Here is a 26,907-nt window from a genome sequence, read left to right as displayed (position 1 = left end):
TGCAGGCTGCGCAACTATCCCAGAAGCCAGAACAGCAAGAGGGATCGCTGCTTTCACTGTGCAGTGATCCCTCTTGCTGTTCTGGCTTCTGAGATTCAGAATATTTTTTTTCTTGTTTTCCTCCTCCCAAAACTAGGTGCGTGTTGTGGTCTGGTGCGTCTTATAGAGCGAAAAATACGGTACTTCTTACTCTGCAAATTGCAGATGCAGTTAAATAACTAGCTGAAATACTGTACCAAAAAAATTCCCAGTTTTCCAGTGGATGTTTCCCCCATCCATCACTTGGTTTTGTTTTGTTTTTTTACACTCGATTACTGCCAACTAACTTTTTTCGAAAGCACAGCATTAGAGGTGATGGAATTCTGCTTGTAGTATTAAATCTTGGTGGCATAAAGTGATGAATATTGTGTGAACCAGCCCCAAGAGACACCAGTCTAGGATGTATCTGCATTGCTTGGGTGATACACCTGTATTATTTGGGATCTTCAGTTGTCTCTTCCCCCCAACACATCTGCTGATCAAGGAAGTAAAAAACACAAGCCCACAAAAAGAAGAACAAGGAATCTTCCTAATAATTTCTGCACAATTCATTTTTTAAAAAAGAGGTCCATATTCCTGTGAGAGCTCATATTTCATTTATTACCAATTTCTCTAACAGCCTTGTCAAGCTGAAGGGGACTGGGAAATCAACCAACAGCAGACACAGGGTTCTCCTGGGAAAATCTGTACTCAAATGAGACATCAGATCTGAAACTCAACATTTGTTGCAAGGTGTATGAAGTTGCAATAGTTTTACTTTTGCAATATTCAAGCATACCATACCATCACAAATAAATCAACGGCTGAGGTTTGCACATAACACTTAACTATGGTTTGGTGCTATGTAGATGAGTTTCCATGAGCCTGATCAAATCATCAGGCTCGTTCACTCCCACCTCCCCCTGAGCAATGAGGAGGAGGAGGAGGTCTACAGTATTTTGTTTCACTTCTAAAGAATTTGGCGTAACATTACATATGAACCAAGGATTTTTACTTAAAACTATAATGGTTACTGAAAAAAGCCCATTTCATTATCCATGGTTTGAAGTTTACTTGCTTAACAACTACTGCTTGTTTTAAACCAAATCCCTGGTTAATACTTGCTAAGCAGAGATTCTTTGATAGCAAAATTAAATTCTCTGTGAGAGATGGGGGTGGTGGAGTGAGTCCAACAGGTCATTAGAATTCATGGAGGGTCTTCCACATAAACTGTGGTTTAGTCTAAGTGTGAACTGGGCCATTATGTTTGTACAGATGTACATTTTGACACCTATCACTTAAACTGCAATCCCACAGCCAATTTCCTGACAATAATACCCACTGAACTCAGTGGCACTTTCTACTCAGTATGCATATATAGGTATACTGTATGTCCAAAATATGCCAAACTTTCACCACCCTGACAATGTTAAATATTAATTACAAGCATGCTATCAGAGCACACACAAACTACCACCAAACTCATTTAAATAACAAACCTAGAGTTAAATGAAGTCAGGCAAAAAACATGGTGTTATTCTGATACAAGTTCTGAATTCTGAATATTTACTACAAGCAAAATTTGGTGACAGCTATGGCAGAAAGTCATCAGGTATGCTGACTTTGATCCCGTTAAAAAGACAAGCTATAAATGAAAGCAAATAAATAAATAAATAAATAAATAACCAACCAACCAACCTGGCCTCTAGCTAGTCACCTTTATTTTTAAAAGTCTATGAAAGTTTTTTTGGGAAAAAGCACTTACCGAAGATGAAGAATATTTGGCAGTATACATTTGTGAGGTACCCGGACAATTTTAGGGATCCCTGTTGTTCCAGATGTATGTAAAATATATGCTATGGAGCATTGCTGTCTGACATCCAGCAGGTCTTTGAATGGTTCTGTCTCAAGCTGGTCCAAGGCTCGTGTCTCTAAGCCACTTGGCACGGCATAACTTTCATTGTTATTGTTTAAATGTTCAATATTACTGCCCTTCCTCTGGAAAAGAATCAAACCAACTTTTGGTATTTCAAAGGAATTATGGCAGAACAAATGCCCATGTGCTACTGTGAATTTCTGAAAGAGAGAAAGAATGGTTTCAATTGAATAATATTCGTGTGCAAATACTGTTGTTCTTTTCTCTACAGTGTACTCCTATGACAAATAAAAACCTTTCTAAAGTAATAAGAAATTTGGGATACCTAATCTGACTTGAAAGGCATGAGACATTTTAACCCTAAGGGTGCACCCTAAGAACTACTCCACAACAAGTAGACAAACCAGGAGTTTGCTACAGCCCAGTGAGTTCAATGGAATTTACTTCCAGGTATACTAATTTAATAAGGTTTTGAATTTTGTTGATTCTTTCCATCCTGAACAGGCAAGTTTTCATTTTCTAAACAGATGTACAAATTAATGTGTATGTATTATGCCAGGTTTACATATAAAAATGAAGGTGACTGGGTTTTAAAACTAAGCAAATAAGCATTCAACTGCAATAAGAACCTAAACACCTGATACACTGGGCTAGAGATTTTGGATATAATATTCAATTTGATGATTGGGAGAAATTATGGAAAGAAAATTTAAAATTCACTGCATGCATGGGATTGAAGGAAAATGTGATGAAAATGTTCTATAGGTGGTATATCACACCTGTCAAGTTAGCTAAAATGTATAAAATGGACAATAAGTGTTGGAAATGCAAAGAAAGGGAGGGAACATTTTATCACATGTGGTGGGAATGCAAGAAAGTTAAGAACTTCTGGGAAGGGATATATAACGAACTTAAAAAAATGTTAAAATATACCTTTGTCAAGAAACCAGAAGCTTTTCTTTTAGGTATCACAGGAAAAGAGATAAGAAGGAAAGACTGTAAGCTATTCCAGTATGCAGTTACGGCAGCAAGAATTTTACTAGCCCAGAAGTGGAAACAGGAAGAAACGCCGACAATTCAAGAGTGGAGAACGAAACTAATAGACTATGCGGAGCTAGATAAACTGACTGGAAAAATAAGATACTATAAAAATCGAAAGTTCATCGAACACTGGGGGAATTTTGTAGATTATCTGAAAAATCTATGTGATTCACAAACAACGCTAGTGGGGTTTCAAGAAGCACTGTAAAGGTTAAGATGTATTGTTTGGGAAAATATATATTGGTAAAGGTGAAAGTTAAAAGACAATGCAAAAAAGGAAATGCGTTATAGTTAGGAGTATATATGGATGATTACCAGAAAAATCGAAGGAAGTCTCAAAAGTATAATTTGTGAAAATTTGGTTAGAAATATATGATTTTTGCTGTAAACTAATAAAAAGTATATTGAAAAAAAAAAAGAACCTAAACACCTTGCAGAATCAGACCAAAGACCCAATTAGGCCAGAATTCTGTTTTCACAGTGCCCAACCAGGTGCCTATGGGAAACCCATGAGAAAGAACTGAGCATAACTGTAGTCTTCCCCACTTGTACAAAGAGTTCTCCCAGAAACTGGTGTAAAGAGGCATGCAACCGACAACACAAGGTATACTAAGACTAGTAGTCATTGATAGTCTTATTCTCTTTGCAAGTCATCCAAGTTGATGCCATCACTATCCCAAAGATTTTTCTTAGGAGTACATCCCACTGAACTCAGCAGGGTGATTTCTAATAAAACATGCACTATTAAGCTGTATGTTTGATAAAGGAAAGGTGAGGTGTAATTCAAAATCTCATTTTAATATCCCAATTAAAACATGTTGAAAGCTTTTGCACTTACATCAACTCTGTCTTTCTCCACAAGGACATATTGGAAGTTACACTTTTTCATGAAATATGCAGACAAGTTTGGAGGGGCATCTGGATCAATAGGGGAATAGGCAGCTGGCACTTGGAGAATTCTAGCAAAACAGAATACTTAATTTAGCAAGCGTTCTAAATTCTAGCAAACACTCTAGCAAAAATTCTCAGCAGCCCAAACAGAAAAATCTACATATTCACAGGTTTACATTAAAAGTAGTCTTTTTGCTAGATGTTATGGCATTCGGAGTTTACTAACGTAATGAAACAATTATTTTTAGGGCCAACTACATGCGATGCCAAGTGCATTACTGCTAATTACATCAGATGTATTTGTTTAAAAAATTGCACAAACACATCATTTTTATCTGGATAGCATGGCGAGCCAAAGTTTTGCCCTTACTTCCATAACTGATCTCTCCCCCATGCTGCAATTAGCAAAAAAAAAAAAAAAGGGGGGGGATCTCCCAATGACACCAAAACAAAATTTCCCCTCACCATGTATCATGGGCCAAATAAAAATCCCCTCCTGCACTATTAAACAACCAAGAAGCTCTGACATAATTAGTAGCTCCTCCAAGCATTTATTCATGTCTAGTTTGACCTTCAGGAACTGCTCCATGTGTTAGATTTCCCCCTGTACACACATAACCTTTGTGAATAGGGTGTGCACATCTTTGCATAGGAAGTACGTAATATGACACAGGCTTTAGTTTATTGTACAGGCAACGACCGACTGACGTGTGCCCAATTGGCGTGCGATTGCACACAGTGCTGAACACAGAAGTTACCCTAAAATATCACTAAAGGGCGGAACAGGAGTGGGGTAGAATGCTTTGCGTGGGTTCTGCCAACATGTGGGGGGGCCCAGAACAGAACCCCTGCCCCAAAGGAGTAAGGAAATCTACTTGGAAATTTCCACAGAACTTTTCTGTCAGGCAAAGTGAAAATGAATGACATACATCATAAATGACAAATGTCAGATTTTCTAAGATTTTTGCAATTGACCTAAAGGCAGAAAGAAAGCCGTTATCAATAAATAACTCAATGGGTGCATGCATTTGGAGGAGGAAATGTGGAGGAGACTCATAAATGCCAAACACATTATAATTCTATTTTCATTTGTTGTGAGATTAATATGCGAACTGCATGAATCGCTTACCTAGTAACAAGACATCAACTAGGTATATAAAAATAACCTATCATTATTTCAGCCATCTCTTATATACCCATGTTTCAAAATAGAATTTTCCAAAAACTCTACTCAATGATTAATTTTTTAAAAAGCTAGCGTCAACTGCTGACAAGTGAAAAACGAACTAGCTAGACTACTCCAGTTATGTTACATCATCCTAGCATCTTAGTTTAACATTCCATGCTTCAAATCCAGAAGTGAGCATTACTACCTGCCAATCAATATTGATATCAATGTCAACCTGATATCTGGTGGGAAGAGGAGAGTGTGGGCTGGATTCAATTTATTTTCCCTCCATGTCTAAGCAAGTGTTATGAGCTGTACTTTTGGTTCCAAAGACAGTGAGGGGAACTGTGCATTCAACCCCAAAAGCTGGATTCAGCCTGGAAATGTACATGCAAACCAGTGTATGTGCAATAAACTGTGTAGCACACACACCAACCTGACAAGGGATGTGCATGTCACTATCTGCTTACACACCCAGCCACCCCACCCTAGATGCATTGGAGCAAACTGCAACTTTTTCTTTCACTTAAAAAAATTGAGAACATGTTACTTAAAACAATTCTTCAAAGGAATTCATACCTAAAGGTACTACTGTCCTGATTTACATAAAAAGTTGGTTGCACCCAACTAAGTCATACTATGAGTTAACCCACTGAAACCAACAGATTTAAGTTAGTCATGACTTAAATCCATTGGTCTAAATGGATCGACTCTGAGCATCACTTAATCCAATACAACTCATTATCTACAACTGCTTCAATTTCACATTTTTATAACTGATTACGCATGGATACCAATAATACTCAGGCTCTAATCTTGTGTTTTGTGGGCAGCTTCACCCACATGATTCAGCAAGCTAATACTGAAACCGAGAAATTTCACATGTTGTAGGGGAGGTAACTGTTCATAACGGGGGGTGGGGTACAGAAGTCTACTGCATGTCCAAGGCCTTGGGTGCATCCTTTTGGATCCTGTCCCACCAAATTAATAGCAGTTTTAGGTGAGCAAAGCTACCTGAAGTAACAAAAGCCCAGTATTTTTAAAGACAAATGGGTTTGGTTCATCAGTGTGCTCATCACTCCATCTAGTGGCTTAAGTTACTGAACAAATCTTAAACTGGTGTGGAGATTTGGTTCAAGTGAAATCCTGTAAGCACTTTTTTAAGAGTAAGTCCCACTGAATTCAATGGGACATTCTTCTCAGTAAGCATTTATAGGATTTCTAGAGGGGGAACTGTGTTAATCTCTTGATGAAAAAACAAGGACGTGCCATATAGTACCTTAAAGACTAACAAATTAGAAATGAAGCGTACAAGATTTTATCCTGGGCACCAGCCCACTGCACATTCACCTTTAAACCATAGTTTATCCTGTGCACCAGCCCACTGTAATGCAAACAGACAATTGTTTTAAAAACTAAGCTGGCTTAATGTGGTGACTGTAACATATTCTATATACAGTATAGCATACCGGTATATAACATTTTGTACTCATGCTATACTTATATATTAACAATGTATAGAAATAATACCCTATAATCCAAGAAGGCAGATTTATTCCTGGGTAGCAGTAGAGGCCTATTTCAAATCGTTCGGTGAAATTACAATGTTTCTTCAGGAAATCGGAAAGTTCTGTGGCTAGGTTAATAACCGTTTTGTAAGTGTAGATAACTGGAACCTTATTGATGCATTCATCAAAGCATACTGCTCTTCTCTCAGGATACAAACTGGCTGCAGTCTGAACAATCTCATGAAGAGTCATTGCCAATACTTATACTGCATACCTGTAAATGAGGAAATAAAACACAGCATACTCTCCATATAAATTTGAAAGAATGTGGAGGCATATCTATTTCACAAATTATACATAATACCCATTTATCAATTCTGATGATTATTCCAATTCCAACATTTTTGCCATTCTGAATGAACAGTTGAGATGCTTTAAATATGATCTATTCTTCCAAGTAAGGAGAAAACATGAAAGGTATATTGTAATTTAAAAAGAAGAGAAATAAGCATTTTCACAAATGCATATACAAATATTTCTCTCTGCTTATCTAGGGTATTTTAAATGACACCCTAAACTAATAGTCCTCAATCTATTCCAACCTGGGACACATTTTTAATCCAAGGAAGAGATACCCATGTAAATTAACAACTAATTCAGTCAAGGAGGTGCTGTGGGTAAAAGGCCCAAAGCTCCATGTGTGGCTGCCAGAAGTTTCACCTGCTGCAAAATGCTTTCACCTGGATACTTGTTTGGAGACAGCTGGTCCAGTCTTATTATGTCAGTGGTAGGGAAAGTTTTTCAGGCCAAAGATGCATTTCCTCCTGGTAAACTCTTCAAAGGGGTGTGTGTACACGGCAGCAGTGGGCATGGCCATCTCACAGGTTTTACAATACTGTACTGTAGTGTCTTCCTAAGAAACTGCAGCTGTCGAAAAGAACAGGAAAACATGTAACCACCAGACGTTTTAGCAGCCATACATCAAATACTGTGGTACCTTGGGTTACATATGCTTCAGGTTACATATGCTTCAGGTTACAGACTCCGCTAACCCAGAAACAGTACCTCGGGTTAAGAACTTTGCTTCAGGATGAGAACAGAAATCACACTGGCATAGAAGCAGTGGGAGGCCCCATTAGCTAAAGTGGTGCTTCAGGTTAAGAACAGTTTCAGGTTAAGAACGGACCTTCGGAACAAATTAAGTTATTAACCTGAGGTACCACTGTAATAGGGGACTCGGGTGGCGCTGTGAGTTAAACCACAGAGCCTAGGACTTGCTGATTAGGTCGGCGGTTCGAATCCTCGCAACGGGGTGAGCTCCTGTTGCTCGGTCCCTGCTCCTGCCAACCTAGTAGTTTGAAAGCACATCAAAGTGCAAGTAGATAAATAGGTACCGCTCTGGCGGGAAGGTAAACAGCATTTCCATGCGCTGCTCTGGTTCGCCAGAAGCAGCTTAGTCATGCTGGCCACATGACCCGGAAGCTGTATGCTGGCTCCCTTGGCCAATAAAGCGAGATGAGCGCCGCAACCCCAGAGTCGGCCATGACTGGATCTAATGGTCAGGGGTCCCTTTACCTTACCACTGTAATAGTCACAAAGTTTGTTTGGTCGTTTAAAAAAGAGAAACAAAACATGGGAGATAGCTCAATAGTAGCATGAGACTCTTACTGCTAGGGTCATGGGTTCGAGTCCCGAGTTGCAGAGGGTTGGTTTAGATGACCCCTGTGGTCCCTTCCAACTCCGCAATTCTATGATTATAAGGCACATCCACTCTCTTGTCAAGAAGGGAGAGAGGGGAGCTGCACAACTTCGACCTACAGGAGGCTCCCTCTCCCTATTACTTACGGCGAAACGGCAACGTTCAGGAAACGAAAGAGCCGCCTTCACTACCACCGGCTTAATAAACAAGATGGCAGCCGCAGAGTGAAAGCTAAGCAGTCGGGGAACCGTTTATTATGTGGCCTGTAACACGGCTTGGCCGGCCCTCGATTTGCTCTTTCGTTCCTATGGCAACTGCGCGCGCACCCACCTGCTCCTTCCTCTTTCCCGCCCCCGCAAGCCCTTGCAATCGCTCTGTCGCCGAACTACAAGAACTGAGCTCGCGAAAGGGACTACTCTGCCCCGCCCCGTACTTAACAGACCCTGCCGCGATTGGTCGATTTTTTCCTGATGGGGCAGTTTCTGTCCTTGAGGCCGGAACTGGAATTCTTCCGCAGCGGCGGCGTCTCGCGATTGGTTGAGGGGGAAGGCCGCATTTTGATTGGGTGGAGGCGCGCACCTTCCAGGCGGCTGGGAGGGAGTGACGCCATACGGTTCTGAGGAAGAGCGTGGGTTGCAAAGGCGGATGCTGCTACTGATCTTACCGAGACGCCGTCACTCACCGCCCGTTTCCCCGCCCCCTCCCCGCCCTAGGATACCCGGATGCGATGTGCGCCGGCCGATGCTTCGGAATGCGGGGTTCCCGCGTGTCTTCGAGGCTGATTGCACGTCTGATTGAGATCAAGCGGGCGCCCGGAAAAAATGAATAAATCTTTGTTTAGACAAGCCTACCCAAAATAACAAAGGAAATTTTGATCTGTTGCAGCATTTTAACTTCGCACATTGTACTAAAGTACGGCTGTGAATTTTTCTCATACGTATTATTGCTTTATATTTTTGTACACCAGTTCGGGTTCTTTTGGGTTTTTTTTTAATCAAGCGGTGTAATAAATAAACGATTAAATAAGTGGTGCCAGGAGTAATTATTTGCGAGCGTGCGAACCGCTCTGGGCGTAAGGGTTGGCCTTGCTGCCTTCCTATGTAACGTTTGTCCTGCTGCTTCGCCCTGTTGCATCAGAAGCAGCAAGGAGCATAAATTTAGCAGCCTTCCTTTTACCGTGAGGGAGCGCCCCGATGGTCAGTCTCGATGAAGAAATTAACGAATTTTAGCTCTCCTGCTTGGGACAGAACAAACACACCCTTTCGCTTCTGCTGTGGGATTATACATCTTGGGCAGCCCTCTTCTGCCTCCCCACGCCACAAATCAAGAACGGATTCTGACTTCTGCTGGGACCCCCGTCCTTTGCTTTTTTGCTGTCTCCATCCCCACCCCCTATCACTCATCTTGTGCTTGATCCTTGGGAGGTTTTTAAGCAGAGGTTGGATGGTTGTCATTCATATTCCACCTTTCCTCCGAGGACAAGTAGGTGGCATTCATGGTTGTCCACTTCCCCATTTGAGCTTCACAACAATTCTGAGGTAGTGATTTGCTCAAGGTCACCCAGAGAGCTTTATGACTTGAGTGGGGATTTGAATCCTTGTTTCCCCATTTCCTAGTCCGCTTAATATATTTCCACCTTACTCCACATTCTTGAAAAGATATAGAAGTGAAGCGGTGGTGGTGTTTTCCACATGGGCTAGAAGCTTAATAGGTCTCTTGTTAACAGTCTTCTAGTGCCTTTAAGATTAACCAGTATAGACTGCGATCCTATAAACTTAACAGGGTCAGGGAGTAAACCCCATGGAATTCAGTGGAGCTTATTTCTCAGTAGGCATATTTAGGAGTGTAGTTATGTTTCTTGTGAAGTGCAATCCCATACATGTCTGCTCAGTTAAGCCTCAAAGTGAATTCTACGTCCAACAAGAATATTTGTCACACATAAAATTTGGAGGTGTATAATTTTCTGGACATGATGAAACAATGGTGAGGGAAGTATGTGTTAATGTTCCACAAGTTACTATTTTTCCTTGTTACAACACAGAAATGATACAATTTGAAATACTTTTCAACCAAACAGAAGAAATCTGGCAAAGGCAGGGAAAAAGGAAGAGATGATCCCTGAAACTATCAGGGATTATTTAGGTTTAAAGCTAATATGTCATAACTTCAGGAGTACTGTTAACATTTACCGTATTTTTTGCTCTACAAGACTCACTTTTTCCCTCCTAAAAAGTAAGGGGAAATGTGCGTGCGTCTTATGGAGCGAATGCAGGCTGCGCAGCTATCCCAGAAGCCAGAACAGCAAGAGGGATCGCTGCTTTCGCTGCGCAGCAATCCCTCTTGCTGTTCTGGCTTCTGAGATTCAGAATATTTTTTTTCTTGTTTTCCTCCTCCAAAAACTAGGTGCGTCTTATGGTCTGGTGCATCTTATAGAGTGAAAAATACGGTAAATCACAGCCCGGCTATAGGTTTATTAGGGAAAATCATGGCAGCCTTGAGTAAACCTCAACTTCTCATCTGTAAAATGGGAACAACTAGCCTTTATTTTCTCAAGGGCAATAAGTGAGCAAGCAAGACCCTTAACCTTTAAGAATAGGCCTTTAATACAGTAGAGATATAACCTTACAAAGAAGGGGGCATACTTCTATGATAGAACACGTGTTTCTGTAGGCAGAAGGTGCTTGACTCAATCAATCCCTGGCATTATCCCTTTTAAAAAGGGCTGAGTAGGAGGTGGTGTGAAAAGTCTCTTGGCTGATATGCTTGGATTCTACAAGATGGACAAATAAAGCCACCTGGTATAAGTCATCTTCCTAACATAGGTACTTCAATCCTTTATATCTTCGCTCCATTTGTTTGGAACAGTATTTGTAAAATATGCTGTTGCCCATTGGTTCTCTATTAACATGTTTGTGTGTTTGTTCTAGAGAAATAAATACAGATTGCTGTCATGAGAAAGTAATATTAAACACCCTAAGTGACTTAGCCCTAGAACCAAGTTGTCTTGAAACTGACCAGATGGGAAGCAACCCTTGGTTGCATCGTAAGTGGAGTCCTGGGCCTGGTGTTGTTACAGGAGTCGGTGGCCACAGTGCTGTCAAATTCAACATATATATAAGTGGACATTTGCCAAGCAGGTCTGGTACAGCCACATTTGACTTCAAAAGAGGAAACTTCTCAGAAATGCAGGCATTGATTAAAAAAAGGAAGTTGACAGGAAAAGTAAAGAGGGTCAAATCTGGTGGTGCAGTGCAAAAAAAGTGAGCTCTTTTTACCGTTCTCCCATCGAGTAATTCAAAAACTGCATTCAAAAACTGGCAAAGAGGGGAGCTAATTTTTGTAATTCTGAAAGGTGAGGTGTAGGGTTTTTGCCATAAGGTAAGCCTCGGAGCTTTTTCACATCAGGAAGGGCAGGCAACCAGGGAAAGCAAAGTGCTGAAGAATGGTTACTGGGTTGCCTGCCCTTCCCAATGTGAAAAAGCTCCCCTCTTTGCCAGTTTTTGAATGCAGTTTCTTTACTCATTACTCGATGGGAGAATGGTAAAAAGAAGTCACTTTCAGCAGTCCCATGGAAGTCCTGGTTGCCATGGGCATGGTGTCAAAGTGAGACATATGAGACCCAAATGACCTGGGCACTCCGGGACACCCCAAGGTACCGTATTTTTTGCACCATAGGGTGCACCGGACCATAGGGCGCACCTAGTTTTGGGAGGCAGAAAACAAGAAAAAATTATTCTGAACCCCAGAAGCCAGAACAGCAAGAGGGATCTGGCTTCTGGGATACCGTGTGGCTGTTCTGGCTTCTGGGGTAACCGCGCCAAGCCTCTTCAGGGCAGCGGGATGAAGGCTCCCCCTGCCCAAAGAGGCTGCACGTGGCTAAAGCAGAAGCCAGGACAGGCGCGTCGCTGAAGGGGTACTGCGCCTTCTCTCTCTCTGCGCAACGCCCCTCCTTCACAGGAGAGGTGCTGCGCAGAGAGGGAGAAGGGGCAGCGCCCTTCAGCGAAGCTGGAGAAGGAACAGAAGAAGACCCTTCTGTTCCTCCTCAGGCTTCGCTGGACAGGTGCGTCGCTGCGAAGCGGGAGGAGGAACAGGAGACCCTTCTGTTCCTCCTCGGGCTTCGCTGGATAGGCACATTGCTCAAGGGGCGCTGCACCTTCTCTCTCTCTCTGCGCAGCGCCTCTCCTTCAAAGGAGAGGCGCTGCGCAGAGAGGGAGAAGGCGCAGTGCCCTTCAGCGAAGCTGGAGAAGGAACAGAAGGAGACCCTTCTGTTCCTTCTCCGGCTTCACTGGACAGGCGCGTTGCTCAAGGGGCGCTGCGCCCTCTCTCTCTCTGCACAGCGCAGAGAGGGAGAAGGCACAGCGCCCTTCAGCGAAGCTGGAGAAGGAACAGAAGGAGGCCCTTCTGTTCCTCCTCCGGCTTTCAGGACAGGCGTGTCGCGGCGAAGCCAAGGAGCCTGCATTCGCTCCATAGGACGCACACACATTTCCCCTTCATTTTTGGAGGGGAAAAAGTGCGTCCTATAGAGCGAAAAATATGGTAATTTCAGAGGAGTCGATATCCGCATTAAGCCAGGCATCCCACGACCTGTGACCTTTCTTGATTCAAGTGGAAGAGCGTTGTGGCATTTTATGAGTCTTTGTGTGCTGTGTATATAAACTTTCTTCTAATGTGCCTCCTGGCAGCCTTTTCGAACTATCTGTTCTGCTGAACAACTGATTAGGAAGGCTGTTGTATTTGAATAAACCAGGTCCCTGCAGGACGTTGAGATTTCTCTCTCTCTCTCTCTCTCTCTCTCTCTCTCTCTCTCTCTCTCTCAAAAAGGGGTCATTTTTGGCACAGCACAGGCCACATTGCAACAGTATGCTAAGCTCAAAGCTCTGCATTCATGGCAATTCTTAAGCGTCTTGAAAAGACAAGGCTTCATGTGTTAAGGCAAGGCTGCATGCACAGACTTCTGTGTGAATGTACAAAGGCTTCATGCTATATGAAGATTTCCAAACAGACATGCATGTTCACTCTGAGGAGCCATGGGCTGGGTGACACCAGGAGCAGGTCTGCGCATGTGTCAATTCAATGCATGAGCAGTGATTTTTGAATTGGGTTAGAATTAGCTGCAATTCTAATTCAACTATCTAGGTCACCATTATCTAGGTCACCATTTTACAACCACCAAATAATTATTTAGATTTCATTCACAAAAGCACAACATTAAAAAAAAACACCCCACTGAACAAAGCAGTAATATATATACATTAAAGAGTTATATATATATAACACTACCATACATTAAAATACTCTACCAAAATAAGTCCACATGATAATTTTTCAATGTTTTGAGTCTTCTTTGAAGGCTTACATTCAGTAAAAACATTCACTCAGATTACAGTTAAGTATTCACAACGAAAACATAGTGAGGAAAATTAGCAAAATAAATCATAGCACACAGGATGGTTATCAGCCTAATTTTCCCTGTCAAATGCCTTTGACGCACAATGAAATCACAACAAGACAGTATATATATATTCAGGTTTGGATTCGTTAAGGCTCAAGGTATTAGAGAATTTTGGTTTAGTACTTCCCTGAGTCTCCCAGTCTCAGCAACATATTGTATAAAAATAATATTCAGTCTCTTTGGAAGCAAGTTATTACACATGAATTTAGTTACATAAGCAAAAATACAGGCACTTACTTCATTCTTAAACAGAACTCAAACAGCTAGATAAAAATTTCTAGGGAAGCATGGAATTCAGAATTCTATGAATTCAGAATTTGTCATGTATATAAAACCAAATTTCACATTTCCCCCCTGCCCACCCCAGTTGAACCCTGTTCAAAAAATTGAAATGACTTAATGGCTCGCAGTTTCTTTCAGAATGTCATTTGTAATAAACCAAGGCTGTGAATAAAAGCCTGAGAAGAGATCAAGTTTCTTGGCAGGATTAGGCCAGCTAAGGAATCAAGAAACTTTGCCACCCCAAGTTACAGCTCTAATGTTTATCATACTGCATAATTTTTGCATTTTATTTCAAGTTCTTGAACAGTCCTCACTATCCCAAATAAAGATTTAACTAAAATAAGTGGTTTGATAACTTCCTTGGTAGCAATTTATGGCACACCTTTGGGTGTGATACATCTTGTCAGTTCCAACTTTAATTCAGTGGTAACTGTATTCTGGAAATTCACCATTCTAGCTCTACAGGGTATTTTCCAACAAGGCATGCTATGCAATGGCCAATTTTCCCCGCCCGAAACTTGTTGGATTTAAGGTTGTTTTCATTATCTTGTTTCGCCTTGATGCTTTCTTGCACAGATGATACCAATCCTTCTACCGAAAGATAAACAACACTGTCAGCTCCTAGGAAGAGAAAAAAGACAAAAAAAATATATTTTTTAAAATGCTGCACCATTGTACACACCCAAAAGATGAAGAAGGTGGTACCCAATGGTGAGGTCCTCTAGCAGATGGAAATCTGTCAGCAGAATAGGAAAGGAGGCAATTTTCGGTGATCTTTCTGAAGCACCCTATACCCTCCCTAAATCTGCTCCAGAGGATCTTCCAATCTCTACTGCAGCTTTAAAAAGGGTGAGACATAGCTGACAATTGTCTCTCTCCCTGATTCACTGGTAGATTCGCTTCTGCCAGAGGGTAGTCACCACCCAAGCTGTTTAACACAAAGAGTGTCCATGTTTCTATGTATACCTTTATTGACAATGATTGAAAATATAGTGTTTTACCTATGTAGTTGGCTAGGTCATGAAATTCGGGCTTATTGGCGATGAGTTCTTCTTTCGTTGGAATGTTTATTCCCATGTAACAAGGAAATCTTATTGGAGGCGAAGCTACACGAACGTGCACCTAGGGAGGAAGGGGGGGAAAATGCTATTATGATATTGACACTGTTTCAATTATGCCATTCATTTGTATTATTACCATTATTTATGTAATTTCTACAATGCTCTTCATCCGAAGATCACATGGTGATTTACAATATAAAAACACAAAATGCATATCTTAATAACCAACAAAAACAATACCCACTTCACCACCCACAATTCCAACAGGCAGCACCAGCAAAATTCAAAGTCACTACAAGGAGGAGTGAGGTCTGATTGGTTAGCAACAGAGCCAATAAATTTGGCTTTGCTCTTAGGAGAAGAGCAGAGTACTACCTGCACCTCAATCAAGACACTTGAGAGACTATTATAAAGCTGAAACTGCACCAGTCTTGTCCCTCAGTCAGGCCTTCCTCAAAAACCAACAGCAATACTTTCTTACCTCTTTAGCACCGGATTCCCTCAGTAGTTTAATTATGGGTGAAATGGTGTTGCCTCGTACAATAGAATCATCAATAAGGACAACACGCTTCCCTCTGAAGTTGTCTGACAGGACTCCAAATTTTTTGGCCACTCCAAGCTGCCTTAGCCTCATGTTTGGCTGAATAAAAGTTCTTCCTACATATCTGTTTTTGCATAGTACTTCAATGTATGGTAGTCCACACTAGAAAAAAAAGAGAATGTAAAAGTCAAAGTACCATAGAAAGTGAAGTGGCTAAGATCAATTCTCCATCAACATTCCTTTTCTTTTCTACACACAAAAGAGTTGACTAAGTGGGAACAGTTCAGCTACAACAGCCAAAGAAACTTATGCAATCTCTTGGAGAAAACGTGAACTTCACTGGTGTCTGGGGAATTTCTTTGGAAAATGGTAAAAAGCTAGTAATTCACACAGGGTTGGCGGTGAGGGGGTGCGGTAATATTTTTCTCTGACTGTTGAATTTTATTTGCATATGTATTTATAGTCTATGTTAATGCTGTGTTGTTGTTTTTAAAAGTAATTCATTAGTTTGATGTATTTATCTTTTTCTTGTAAGCTAGCTTGAACTGCACTCAGGAAGGCAAGATTTAAACTTTTAGTGCTACAAGATAAACATCTGCGTTAAAATGTTTGGTGTACAAGTTGGTATTATGTCAATTAAAATTGTTAATAAAAAAACCACATATTCCTACAACAAAAATATGAGATTTCAGATTAAAGACAAGAATCAGGCACATTACCTTTTGAGCATATCCAAGGGCTGCTGGTGTTGCAGATTCTGGGACTGTGCTAACCAAATCAGCTTCCACCGGCGCTTCAATCGCAAGCTGTTGGCCGCATCTCCTCCGTACAGAATAGACCATTTGACCTGTGGAGAATGAGAAAAAATTGAATTAGTTCTGTACAGTTTTGATTCCAGCATCTTCAACTGATTTTTTTTCCCTGCTGCCTTTAAAAATCCAAGGCAAGAGTAAAGGTTTAAACCCAGTGTCATGGACTGGTTGGATGGAGAGGAATGATAGGAGGAGCCAGCAGGGAAGAAGGCTCAGAGCCCAGGAAGGGGTAGTGGGGTGATAATGAGTGGTCAGAGGGAGAAGGCTGGGAGGAAGTATCAGAAGCTGGAGAAGTAACAGGGCTTGGCGGAGGGGGAGTCTGTGGCAGAGGGAAAACCAGAATCAGAGGCAGAAGCTGAGGCAGAAGAGGAGGGAGGCCAAAAGACAGAGATGAGTCTGGCTAGTGAAGAGGCATGGGTGTCTCCCCCTCCTGCTGTGACAGGCTCCCCTCCCCCCGGTCTCCCAGAACCAGGAGAGGCACAAAGAGGGCAGAGGAGAAGCTAGCTTAATGCAGGCGCAGTCTCAGATTGCTTGGGAAAAACCTTTGAGACTTTGGCAGCTGTGGGGAGGCAGTGACTTTCTGTCTCAACAACTGCTTCATGGAGGCCAGACCCGTTGCTGTGCTCAATAGGCCTGACACTCCTGTGCAGATCCTGTTTTTGCTAATAGTTAACTCTGACTTAGGGACGCGGGTGGTGCTGTGGGTTAAACCACAGAGCCTAGGACTTGCCGATCAGAAGGTTGGTGGTTCGAATCCCTGCGACCAGGTGAGCTCCCGTTGCTCGGTCCCTGCTCCTGCCAACCTAGCAGTTCGAAAGCACATCAAAGTGCAAGTAGATAAATAGGTACCGCTCCAGCAGGAAGGTAAACAGCATTTCCGTGCGCTGCTCTGGTTCACCAGAAGCGGCTTAGTCATGCTGGCCACGTGACCCGGAAGCTGTATGCCGGCTCCCTCGGCCAATAAAGGGAGATGAGTGCCGCAACCCCAGAGTCAGTCACGACTGGACTTAATGGTCAGGGGTCCCTTTACCTTTACTAACTCTGACTTGCTCGGTGTGATTTACTGCTAGCTCACTGCTGTTACCCAATCTCTTCAGCATTTGCTCTGTTAACAAGGACTATTTCTTTCCTTTTACTGAAATGATTTTTTAAATAATACAAATAAAGCAACATTCAAAGAAAAAGTAGGAAGCATGGGGGAGATGCGTGTGACCATAGATATTGTAAAGGGAAATACACTGCACTCATTATGATGCTCTACGAGCTAACCAAATAGTCTCCTCTATTTTATCTTTTTAAAAAATGTATCGTGCAAATGGGCAACCAGGCCATTGGTCCAAAAAATCCTTTTCCACCCAGCTACCCACCCACAAAGTACCACAATACAGCTTCTGGTACTACACTGAAAAAAACCCGTGTTATTTATTTATTATCACGATTTAAACTAGCAGAAAATCATGAAGATTATTTTGCTCTCCCTGTATAGAATCTGTAAGGAAAGCTCTCAGCTCTCTAAGTAACCCTACTCTGCTCCCTATAGATGCTGAATACCTAACAGGATTTCACAATACATTAAACATAGCCATAAAATCGATCTTGTGAGACTTTCCTAATGTACCCTCAATTGCTGAAAAAAATTGTCCAACGCTTTTGTGGATCTTGATTCAAATATGTGGGTATAATTTTCATCAATCTAAAAGAACGACTGATAAACCAAATTTCATAGCTTGCCTTCAAAGATGCTGTCAGGCCTCGCAAAATACACATATTCAAAAATGCAGAAGGCTGATGGATCTCCCGCAGGTCTTGGCACAACATCCAATGTCTGGACATCATATCTGGATATCTTAACAATCTCTCCAGGCATGACCTCACGGTAATATCTGGAAAATAAAGTTAGACATTATAAATCTTCATAAAACTGATCTTTAGAAACATTGCAATTGTAAGAGCATTAGTTATTATAGACACTGTGCCTTTGGGTTGGAAAAGCCTGGAGGCATGTGCATTCCTTGGTGGCTGACAAAATCACAATAATTTTGTGCATTCAACAATTTCGCAGACATATTAAATAAGTTCAGAATGTGACCTAGAACTAAGAGTTTGGAAAATCTCATTTGAAAAATTCAGTTTTCAGTCCTTTTGTAGCTGTGAAGATAATGTTTTCAAGCAGTACTACCTGAAATCCCAGTTGCAAAAAAATGACTGACACTGTCCATTTGAGCTTATTTGGGCTTACTCTGGAGTATATGTGCAGAAGATTACACTTAATGAGATTTCTAGAGGTTAGAGGCAGGCCTTTAGGATCCTTCAGTATCTCCTTATCTAGGAGATATTGACTAGGAAAACTAGAACAAATGTGATCAATCTGGAAAATGTATACAGAACACCAAAGTCAGCTTTGTTGGTGAAGAATTTTAATTTTAATTAGCCCAGATTGTACAGATATGTAACTATAACTAACATTTACTGTGATTTAGATAAATAAACAATCACAATACTCCAAATGTTGATCTCACAGAGTAAAAAGAACCCCTGAGTTTCACGAAATAGTTTTGTTAACCAAGCAAAAGTCGAATATTAAAAGTTGACTAATACACGTGCAAACTGAAAGACATTGGTTTGGGTCACATGCAGTGCCAAACCATTGTTTGATGTTGTTTGAATGCACACAGTGTGATCCCTCCTTTCCCTTACTTTGTGTTGCAGCCACCCACTAACCTATGAGGGTTTTCTTGCTGCCATCCAACCAGGTTTGCAGATCACAATGTGAAACTGATTTTGAAGATAAATGCAACCCACAGTTGGGTGTCTGGTTGTACAGCTTGTTAAATACCAGGAAATAACTAATTCAGCTGACATGAGAGAGAAGGAGGGAGCTGGTGACAGCAAGGCTCAGTTATGTAACTCTACTTATGTTTAGTGTCATATGTGAACTGACTGAAGGTGTCAAAATGTCTTTGGAAAATAGTGGCATTATTAAATCAGTTTTTATCTTCTTTGATAATCTATTTATAGCTGCCACCTTCATGCTTGCCTGATGGCAGACTTGTCAAGTATATTGTCAGTTCCTGTTAGACTAATAGTTCATGATGGAATTAAACATGTCTGCCATTTTCTAAAATCTGGCAACAAACAGGTGCCTTAACAGGGAAACTCCAGGTATCCACAGGCTTCTTTTTGTGAAATATTGGTTTCCCCCTTTTTCCTGTTCCCACTGTTGTAATGTGTCACTTATTGTGTGTTATGTCATGGTGCCATGCATTTTTCTGCATCCATTCCACCTGTAGGCTAGTGGAGGCAGAGAAACATGCAACTTGAGAAGTCATTTTGGAAGTGTTGTTACTTATTATAAAGGATCAAGGGAAGAATTCAAGTCAGGAATGCAGTGTTTACCAGCAATCCCATGTTTCCTATAATGTGCAGTTTCTCCCCAAATGGAAAAGATACCTAGCGAAATCTAAATGGCCTTTGCCTTTTTTCACAAACTGCTGGTCATTATTCTGCACGTCATTAACAAAAGATTTTTTGTCATTTTCTCTCCCCAAATTCTAAAGACGCATTTTGTTGCTATCCTTAGAAGTCTGGGGAACGAGAGCGCGCGATTCCATGGCTCTCTGAACACAAAAATATGACGAGTCCTTTTTAAAAATGTAACTTACTTATACAAAAGCATGAAAACGAAAAGTAAATAATTAACTGGCTAATAGTTAGTTGGTTGTCAAAGATCACTTGTCAGTGTTTTGTCTTCTAAATATAGATGGTGTACAATTCAGCTCCCTTCAAAGCAATGGGTCATTGACTTCAATGGAAGTTTAATTTTCAGACCAACAATACCTTTTCTCCAAGTTGTTGTAGTACAAAATAGCAGAAATAATCTGATTTGACTTCAAGTGTAAGGAAACACAGAATCACAGAACTGTAGAGTTGGGAAGGGACCATGAGGGTCATCTAGTCCAACCCCCGACTCTGAGATTAAGAGACTCATGCTCTACCAACTGAGCTATATGTAACAAACGAACTTACTCTGCTCCGATAGATAAAAAGCTACACGATTCTGAAGAAACTACCCATCCTTCAGTTTCAGCATTAGTTTTCCCTGTAATAAAGTTTAAAAGAGTAATAACAGCATTAAAAAAACCCTTCTAATTGATTTTTTTTGTCAAAGGAAAAGTAATACAGAGTTGCAGAATAAAGTAACAACAGTAGAACAGTGTACCAACTTAACTCTGTTACTAGGTCTTTAAAAATCTGTTGCAAATGCTCATTACCTTTCTCAAACGACAACAGTCAAATATAATACTGCTGATAATTTATCAATGCAGCATCTGAACGTATTACTCCAGTGGTGACATTGCTTGTAAAACATCTTATCTGACTGATGGCGAACCACGAGTGATATGACCGTGAAACTCAGTCATGCATTCAACAGTAATTCTGTTTGTTGTAAACTATACTGGTGTTTGCTACAGCACATATTATATATTGCAAAGGAAAGGGCAGAAATGTATCCCTAAATAGGCCTGTCTGTGAAAGCATGACACAACCATAGCTAATCAGCACATGTCAACTGTCTGCTTAGGAATTAATATTTCCTTCACATTTTTCATGGTTACTGCAAGACGCAACACAGGATGTAACCGCAGCAAACACAACTCCTATGTAAAGTGTGACATTGCTCCAACATAAAAACACAAGTTAGTGGCTGATCTAACTACCAAAAGATGTCCCAAAAATTCAGTCTAGATTGAGCTGCTTAGAATTAATCTTTATAGTGTTTCTGAAGATGTACCTATGTAACTAGACACACATTCTCGTTGTATTTATTGGTTGCCTATGTGTTCCCAATATCTCAGGTGTTATGGATGAATAATAACATTACTATCCAGAATTTAGCATTTTATTTCAGGTGTATATTATATAAAATTTCATGATGCAATCACAAGTGAACTGAACCAGAAACTTAAGCAGAAGAAACAAAATGATTTCCTCTATTCTACCATTTACTTTTTGAAATATGGCAACCCTAGTAATTTGATATAATAGCAACTTGTATTAGGCTTTTATCACTGTTACTTAAGACTGCATTAATTGTAACTAGAACCCTATTTTCTCCTGAGTTATGTATTTTTTCCACTTTATGTTTCCTCTTTTCATGTAGGATTACTGTTCTTCCACTAAATCCAATGTTTATCTATGTAGTTGAACATTAAAAGCATAAAGAGTACAAGTGGTAAGTGTTTCAAAATGAACATAGATGCAGTTAACTCAAAGCATAGCTCACATATAACATACCAAATATGATGATAGTGATATATTTATTTATACTCCACCTTTTCCCCTAACAGGAACTCGGTGCAGCTTAGAGATTTAAACAACAACCACCACAACAATTACCCCAGCCACTCTGGGCGGCTCCCAACAAATTAAAACACAACATGAAGTCTTACCTTTTCCACTAATATCACCTACTGGAACAAGGCGGCCAATACAGAGTGGACGGTTCCCATAGGGATCACGAACAGCATAGATAATATCTTTATGCATCATCAGAAGCGAGTATGAAGTGGGTGTTTCATTCATCAGATTTTTTATCCTGGAACATGAGAGCGCTTTTAATATACAGTGGTACCTTGGGTTACAAACACCTCAGGTTACAGACTCCGCTAACCCGGAAGTAGTACCTCTGGTTAAGAACTTTGCCCCAGGATGAGAACAGAAATCGCGCGCTGGCGGTGCGGCGGCAGCGGGAGGCCCCATTAGCTAAAGTGGTACCTCAGGTTAAGAACCGTTTCAGGTTAAGAATGGACCTCTGGGACGAATTAAGTTCACAACCAGAGATACCACTGTACTCCTTTGGCTTAGTGCTGCTTATTTCGCTTATTTCTCTTCAAACCAATTGCTTTACCTTGCTACCCAATCTGGGGTGTCGTCATTCTCCAAAGGGGGTGTGAATGCCAGCAGCTGAGTGATCAATTCACTGTCAGAACTGGTAGACAGTCCCACTCCATGGCGCATTAGCTATTAAACAAAGGACAAAATGCAGCATTAATCAAGTATATGCAACTCTCATCTGTAGAAGAAACACGCATGAGTACATGCATAACTATACCAATGGTCTAGAAAACAGAAGTGACGCAGGCCAATTTCTGCTCTCTAAAATCAAAAGAAGTGGTATCCAAAGGGGAAGGGCACAAAGAGGACATCTACACCACACATTTGAACTGGTTAAACTGTTATCCCTTCTTCTGAGGAATAGTAGTTCTGGGAAAGAAAATGTCAGAGTGGGAGAACCGCACATCTGACAACAGGAGTCTTCTGAGCACTGCGATTTTTTTGCAGGAAGTTGTCATTACTTAAAAGTCCAAGCCTAATAGAGCAGTCCTATACATTCAGAGGAGGAATCATGACTGAAGGAGCTGTTTGCACCTTTGGCAAGGGAAGGAAGACTGAGCTACTAAATTACGTGTAGGGATCAGCTCTTCAGTGAGATGGGTACTTTAACTAAATTTGGGATATAATATAGATAAGAGAAAGAGACGAAGGGAGGTAGGTGTACATTTATTTTTGCATGTCACTTTGGTGTTCCCGCTTCCTCTTCGTATTTCCAGGATTTAAACTGTGAATGCTGTGAAGAATCCTTGGAATATAAAATGGTATAAAATCATAACCCTGCTTCATTCCATATTCAGTAGTGAAAAATAAGCCAATCCTTGGGTCATTCCTTAGTAATCATAAGCAAGTCATGGAAGGGGAGGGGGGAAGTACCTCTCAAAACATTGCTGTAAACTGTTATGCTTATATATCACAAATTGTGCATATGGTAGTGGATGAACTACAAGAGGATAAGAAATCAACTGAAGTGCAAATAAAAGACAACTAAGGATCTGGTACACTGCAGAAGGGGAAGGATAGGTGTTCAAAATTAGCAATGTGGCTTTGTGGCACTTGCCTGGGATGTGTGGATGATCTCAATATCACGAAAACAGTTGTTCACATTTATGCTTATCATACTAATGATTTGTTATTTTGATTATTTTCCTACTGTCAAATATAGACCTGGTTATGTGCCGCTTATAAATGCAAATTTACTATCATGTTCTGCTTCTTCATGCTTAGAATCCTGAATCCTGGGCCAGCCTCCCCCAACCTGGTGCCTTCCAGATGTTGTGGGACTACATGTCCCATCTTCAGGGCTGCCCAAGACCTTTTGGTGCCCCCCATCCCAGCTAGGGAAGAAGGGGTGAGTGAAGAGCTACATCAGGAACAAGGGGGGGGGGATAAAGATCTACATCAGAATCTGCTGCCCTGTGGATCCTGCCCACCGAGGCAATCACCTCACCTTGCCTCATGAATGGGCCGGCCCTGACTATCCTTCTAAACCAATGGCCTTGAGAGCTGTAGACCAAAAGAACTACAGGTTGGGAAATCTGTACCTTTCTTCTCAGTCGTGCAGCATTTGTCAGCTCCCCATTGTGGGCTACAGCAATCTTCCCATGCAGAGTTTCCACAACAAATGGTTGACAGTTATCCAAGACAGAGACTCCGGAGGTAGAGTATCTTGTGTGGCCAATTCCAAGGTTTGAAATGTACAGCTTCTTCAGACTGTCTTCGCTGAACACATGATTAACCAGACCCATCCCCTGCAAAACAAGAATGGGAAATGATTACATGCTCTTAAGAGCAGTTTCCAATACTGCCCAGAATATTTTAGCAAGCTAAAATTAATCTACATGTGCGCGCAAACACAAACAAGTTCCTGTCCCCAAACTTCCAGATTGAAGATGACTCAAAAACTTCAACTGGCCCAAAATACAGCAGCCAGATTGCTGGCTGAGTTTCCCTTCACATTTTGTATAAGCCCTGTTTGAAAACAGCTGCATGGATTGCCAGTTCTTTCCCTGGCCCAATTCGAGGTGCTCATGTTAGCGTTTAAAGCCCTAAAAAGATTCAGGCCCCAAATGTATGAAAGACCACCTCCTTTCCTACAGACCCTCTGGGATGCTAAGATCGTAGGAGGTTACCCTCTTACTTGTTCCACCACCCTGAGAAGCTTAGGGTGCGGCAGTCTAGGAAAACACATTTTCCGTGGCAGCCCCTAAGTTGTGGAACTCCCTTTCCACAGAGGTGCATCTAGCACAATACTGGGACACAGGTGGCGCTGTGCCACTGGGCCTCTTGGGCTTGCTGATCGGAAGCTTTTTAAGGCAGGGATAAAAGGTGAAGCTTTTTAAGGCAGGGACAAAAGGTGAAGCTTTTTAAGGCAGGGACAAAAGGTGAAGCTTTTTAAGGCAGGGACAAAAGGTGAAGCTTTTTAAGGCAGGGACAAAATAGAACTGAGAAAGTTGGCAACCCTACTTTATAGTTTCTACTTGTGAAAGCCACACCTTCTCTTAACTATATAAACAGTAAACAAGCTTCCCAGTTTACCTTGTGTAGTTTGAATGAATGGGCTGACTCGCCATCACTTGTCACAATCCCAGCACTCTCTTGGCCTCTAGGAGAAAAGCAAAAGCAGATGATGGCACCAAAATGGCATTTATATATTCACATTATCCAAGTGTGGATTCCTATGTAGCAAAAACAGCACCACCCATACACAATATGGAAGTATCAAAATGCCTAGACAACGTATTTGCATGCAAACAGATAACCATAAAGGGGAAAAAATCCTACGGCAAGAGAAACCCCATCCTCCTGAATTTCACCTTCCCTCATCAACCACCAAATCCAGGTACAAGGCTCTGGTTCCAGAAAGGAAGTACAGTATTGGGGTTGAGACACAAAGAAACACAAAATCGTACAAACAAGTTCAGTGTGGTAGCAGATACGTAATATGCTTTTGTTTATTTTTTAATTTGTATTTGTTTCTGCTGACACTAATGCACTTTCTTGTCTATATTGCACTGCACTGTATTGTGCTTTTCTAAGGATGAAGAAGCGTGGTGGCATTTCTAAAAAGGAATTGCAGGGCTGTGAACATAGGCGTAGCCAGGATTTTTGTTAGGCAAGGTAGGCCTTTTGTTTGGGGGGGGGCAGAACCTCAGTTAGATATGTATTTTTGTTGGTTTTTATTGATGGGGGGGACAGCTGCCCCCCCTTTGGCTATGCCCATGGCTATGAAGGTTTTACTACCCAAGGTGTACCCACATTTTTAGTCCTAGTCTTCCCTTCTGGGAAGGTTCTGCAGGATTTTGAGACAACCAGAACACCCTGCCAAACCTGTTTGCCAGATGTGAGAGCGGAAAATACCATAGGCAGTGGTCCCTCTTTTTAGACAGCCCTTGGGCTCTTCATAAAAGTAAAATAAAAATATTTTCTCTCCAGACTGTAGCTCAGCAATGGGGAACCTGTGGCCCTCCAGATGTCACACAACTATAGTGGGGTTGCCATACGTCAGAAAATTTCCCAGACATATCTGGAATGCTGCAGTCGGCAGTAGCGTCTGGGCAGAAAATCTGCAAAATGACCAGTAAAATCTGTACACATGGCAGCCCATGTTGGCAATGTCATTCTTTGCTGATTATCCGTAAAATTTCTGTCCGGATTTTCACTGTTTGAAATATGGCAACCCTAGACTATAGCTCCTATCATCCCTTGCCACTGGTCACATTGGCTGCAGCCGGTGGAAACTGGAGCCCAACCAATATCGGGACTCAATTTTCCCCACCCCTGTTGTAGCTCAGTCAGTTGGTCATTTACCGAGGCCATAAAGGCTGCCAAATCCACCAAACATTGAAAGCACCAAGCTTCCACAAAAGGATTGTGGGAACCAAGCAGAGGGCCTTCTTGGTAGTGGCACCCGCCCTGTGGAATGCCCTCAGACCAGATGTCAAGGAAACAAACAACTACCTGTACCTTACTTTTAGAAGACATCTGAAGGCAGCCCTGTTTAGGGAAGTTTTTAATGTTTGGTGTTTTATTATGTTTTTAATATCCTGTTGGAAGCCGCCCAGAGTGGCTGGGGAGGCGTGGCCAGATGGGCAGGGTATAAGTAATAAATAATAATAATAATAATAATAATAATAATAATAATAATAATTAATTGTTGTTGTTACCTGCATTCATTGACTTTTTCACTGTCTGACAACAAGGCATCCCCTTCATTACCAGTGGTGACTCAAGATGTTTTGCTCCCTGGAACATGGTCCAAATCCCCCATCCCAGGTAGGGACACCATGTTAAATATTGCAAGAAGGCCATTTAGGCAACAATTCCTGTCTTCATCTATCACCCCACTCTTCAAGGTAGAGCCTGAAGCAGGTCACTCTCTTGCTAGACTTATGTACAACCCAACAGGAAATGCTTTCACCCATCACAAACCCATGGGACACAGGTGGCGCTGTGGGTAAAACCTCAGCGCCTAGGACTTGCCGATCGTATGGTCGGCGGTTTGAATCCCCGCGGCGGGGTGCGCTCCCGTCGTTCGGTCCCAGCGCCTGCCAACCTAGCAGTTCAAAAGCACCCCCGGGTGCAAGTAGATAAATAGGGACCGCTTACCAGCGGGAAGGTAAACGGCGTTCCGTGTGCTGCGCTGGCTCGCTAGATGCAGCTTGTC

General features: G+C 41.6%; 2 protein-coding genes and 1 long non-coding RNA gene across 15 annotated transcripts in view; 1 reads left to right on the top strand and 2 right to left on the bottom strand.

Annotated features, from left to right (window-relative positions):
- The window catches only part of AASDH (aminoadipate-semialdehyde dehydrogenase), a 33,147-nt gene extending 25,767 nt beyond the window's left edge, over positions 1–7,380 (bottom strand). For 6 of the 13 annotated variants that reach the window (XR_014551939.1, XR_014551940.1, XR_014551941.1 and 3 more), the window contains exons 1-4: positions 7,243–7,380; positions 6,525–6,776; positions 3,774–3,894; positions 1,784–2,094 (exon numbers count right to left, since the gene is read on the bottom strand). Coding sequence is in view for 2 of the 13 variants with exons in the window: in XM_083630183.1 (XP_083486309.1) it covers positions 1,784–2,094; positions 3,774–3,894; positions 6,525–6,754 (662 nt within the window). In the remaining 11 variants the exon portion in view is untranslated. Of the gene's footprint in view, positions 1–178; positions 2,095–3,773; positions 3,895–6,524; positions 6,777–7,222 lie in introns of all 13 variants that reach the window. The other 7 variants (XR_014551945.1, XR_014551946.1, XR_014551947.1 and 4 more) reach the window with 5 other exon arrangements.
- A 3,274-nt stretch (positions 7,381–10,654) lies between these two features.
- LOC310770328 lies at positions 10,655–12,982 on the top strand. Its single transcript, XR_014552075.1, has 2 exons — positions 10,655–11,853; positions 12,753–12,982. It is a non-coding gene; the product is annotated as an uncharacterized lncRNA (long non-coding RNA).
- Positions 12,983–13,510: 528 nt separating this feature from the next.
- The window catches only part of PPAT (phosphoribosyl pyrophosphate amidotransferase), a 43,635-nt gene continuing 30,238 nt past the window's right edge, over positions 13,511–26,907 (bottom strand). Inside the window, exons 2-11 of the mRNA XM_083630559.1 lie at positions 24,780–24,846; positions 23,786–23,992; positions 22,258–22,370; positions 21,800–21,945; positions 20,376–20,448; positions 18,081–18,232; positions 16,257–16,384; positions 15,478–15,699; positions 14,937–15,057; positions 13,511–14,556 (exon numbers count right to left, since the gene is read on the bottom strand). Coding sequence (XP_083486685.1) covers positions 14,381–14,556; positions 14,937–15,057; positions 15,478–15,699; positions 16,257–16,384; positions 18,081–18,232; positions 20,376–20,448; positions 21,800–21,945; positions 22,258–22,370; positions 23,786–23,992; positions 24,780–24,846 — 1,405 coding nt within the window. The 3' untranslated portion in view covers positions 13,511–14,380. The remainder of the gene's footprint in view (positions 14,557–14,936; positions 15,058–15,477; positions 15,700–16,256; positions 16,385–18,080; positions 18,233–20,375; positions 20,449–21,799; positions 21,946–22,257; positions 22,371–23,785; positions 23,993–24,779; positions 24,847–26,907) is intronic.

This window comes from Podarcis filfolensis, assembly GCF_964270895.1.
Source record: "Podarcis filfolensis genome assembly, chromosome: 9".
Classification (NCBI taxonomy): Eukaryota; Metazoa; Chordata; class Lepidosauria; order Squamata; family Lacertidae; genus Podarcis; species Podarcis filfolensis.
Note: the sequence above shows the minus strand (reverse complement) of the source record. Positions and strands in the feature narration are given on the sequence as shown.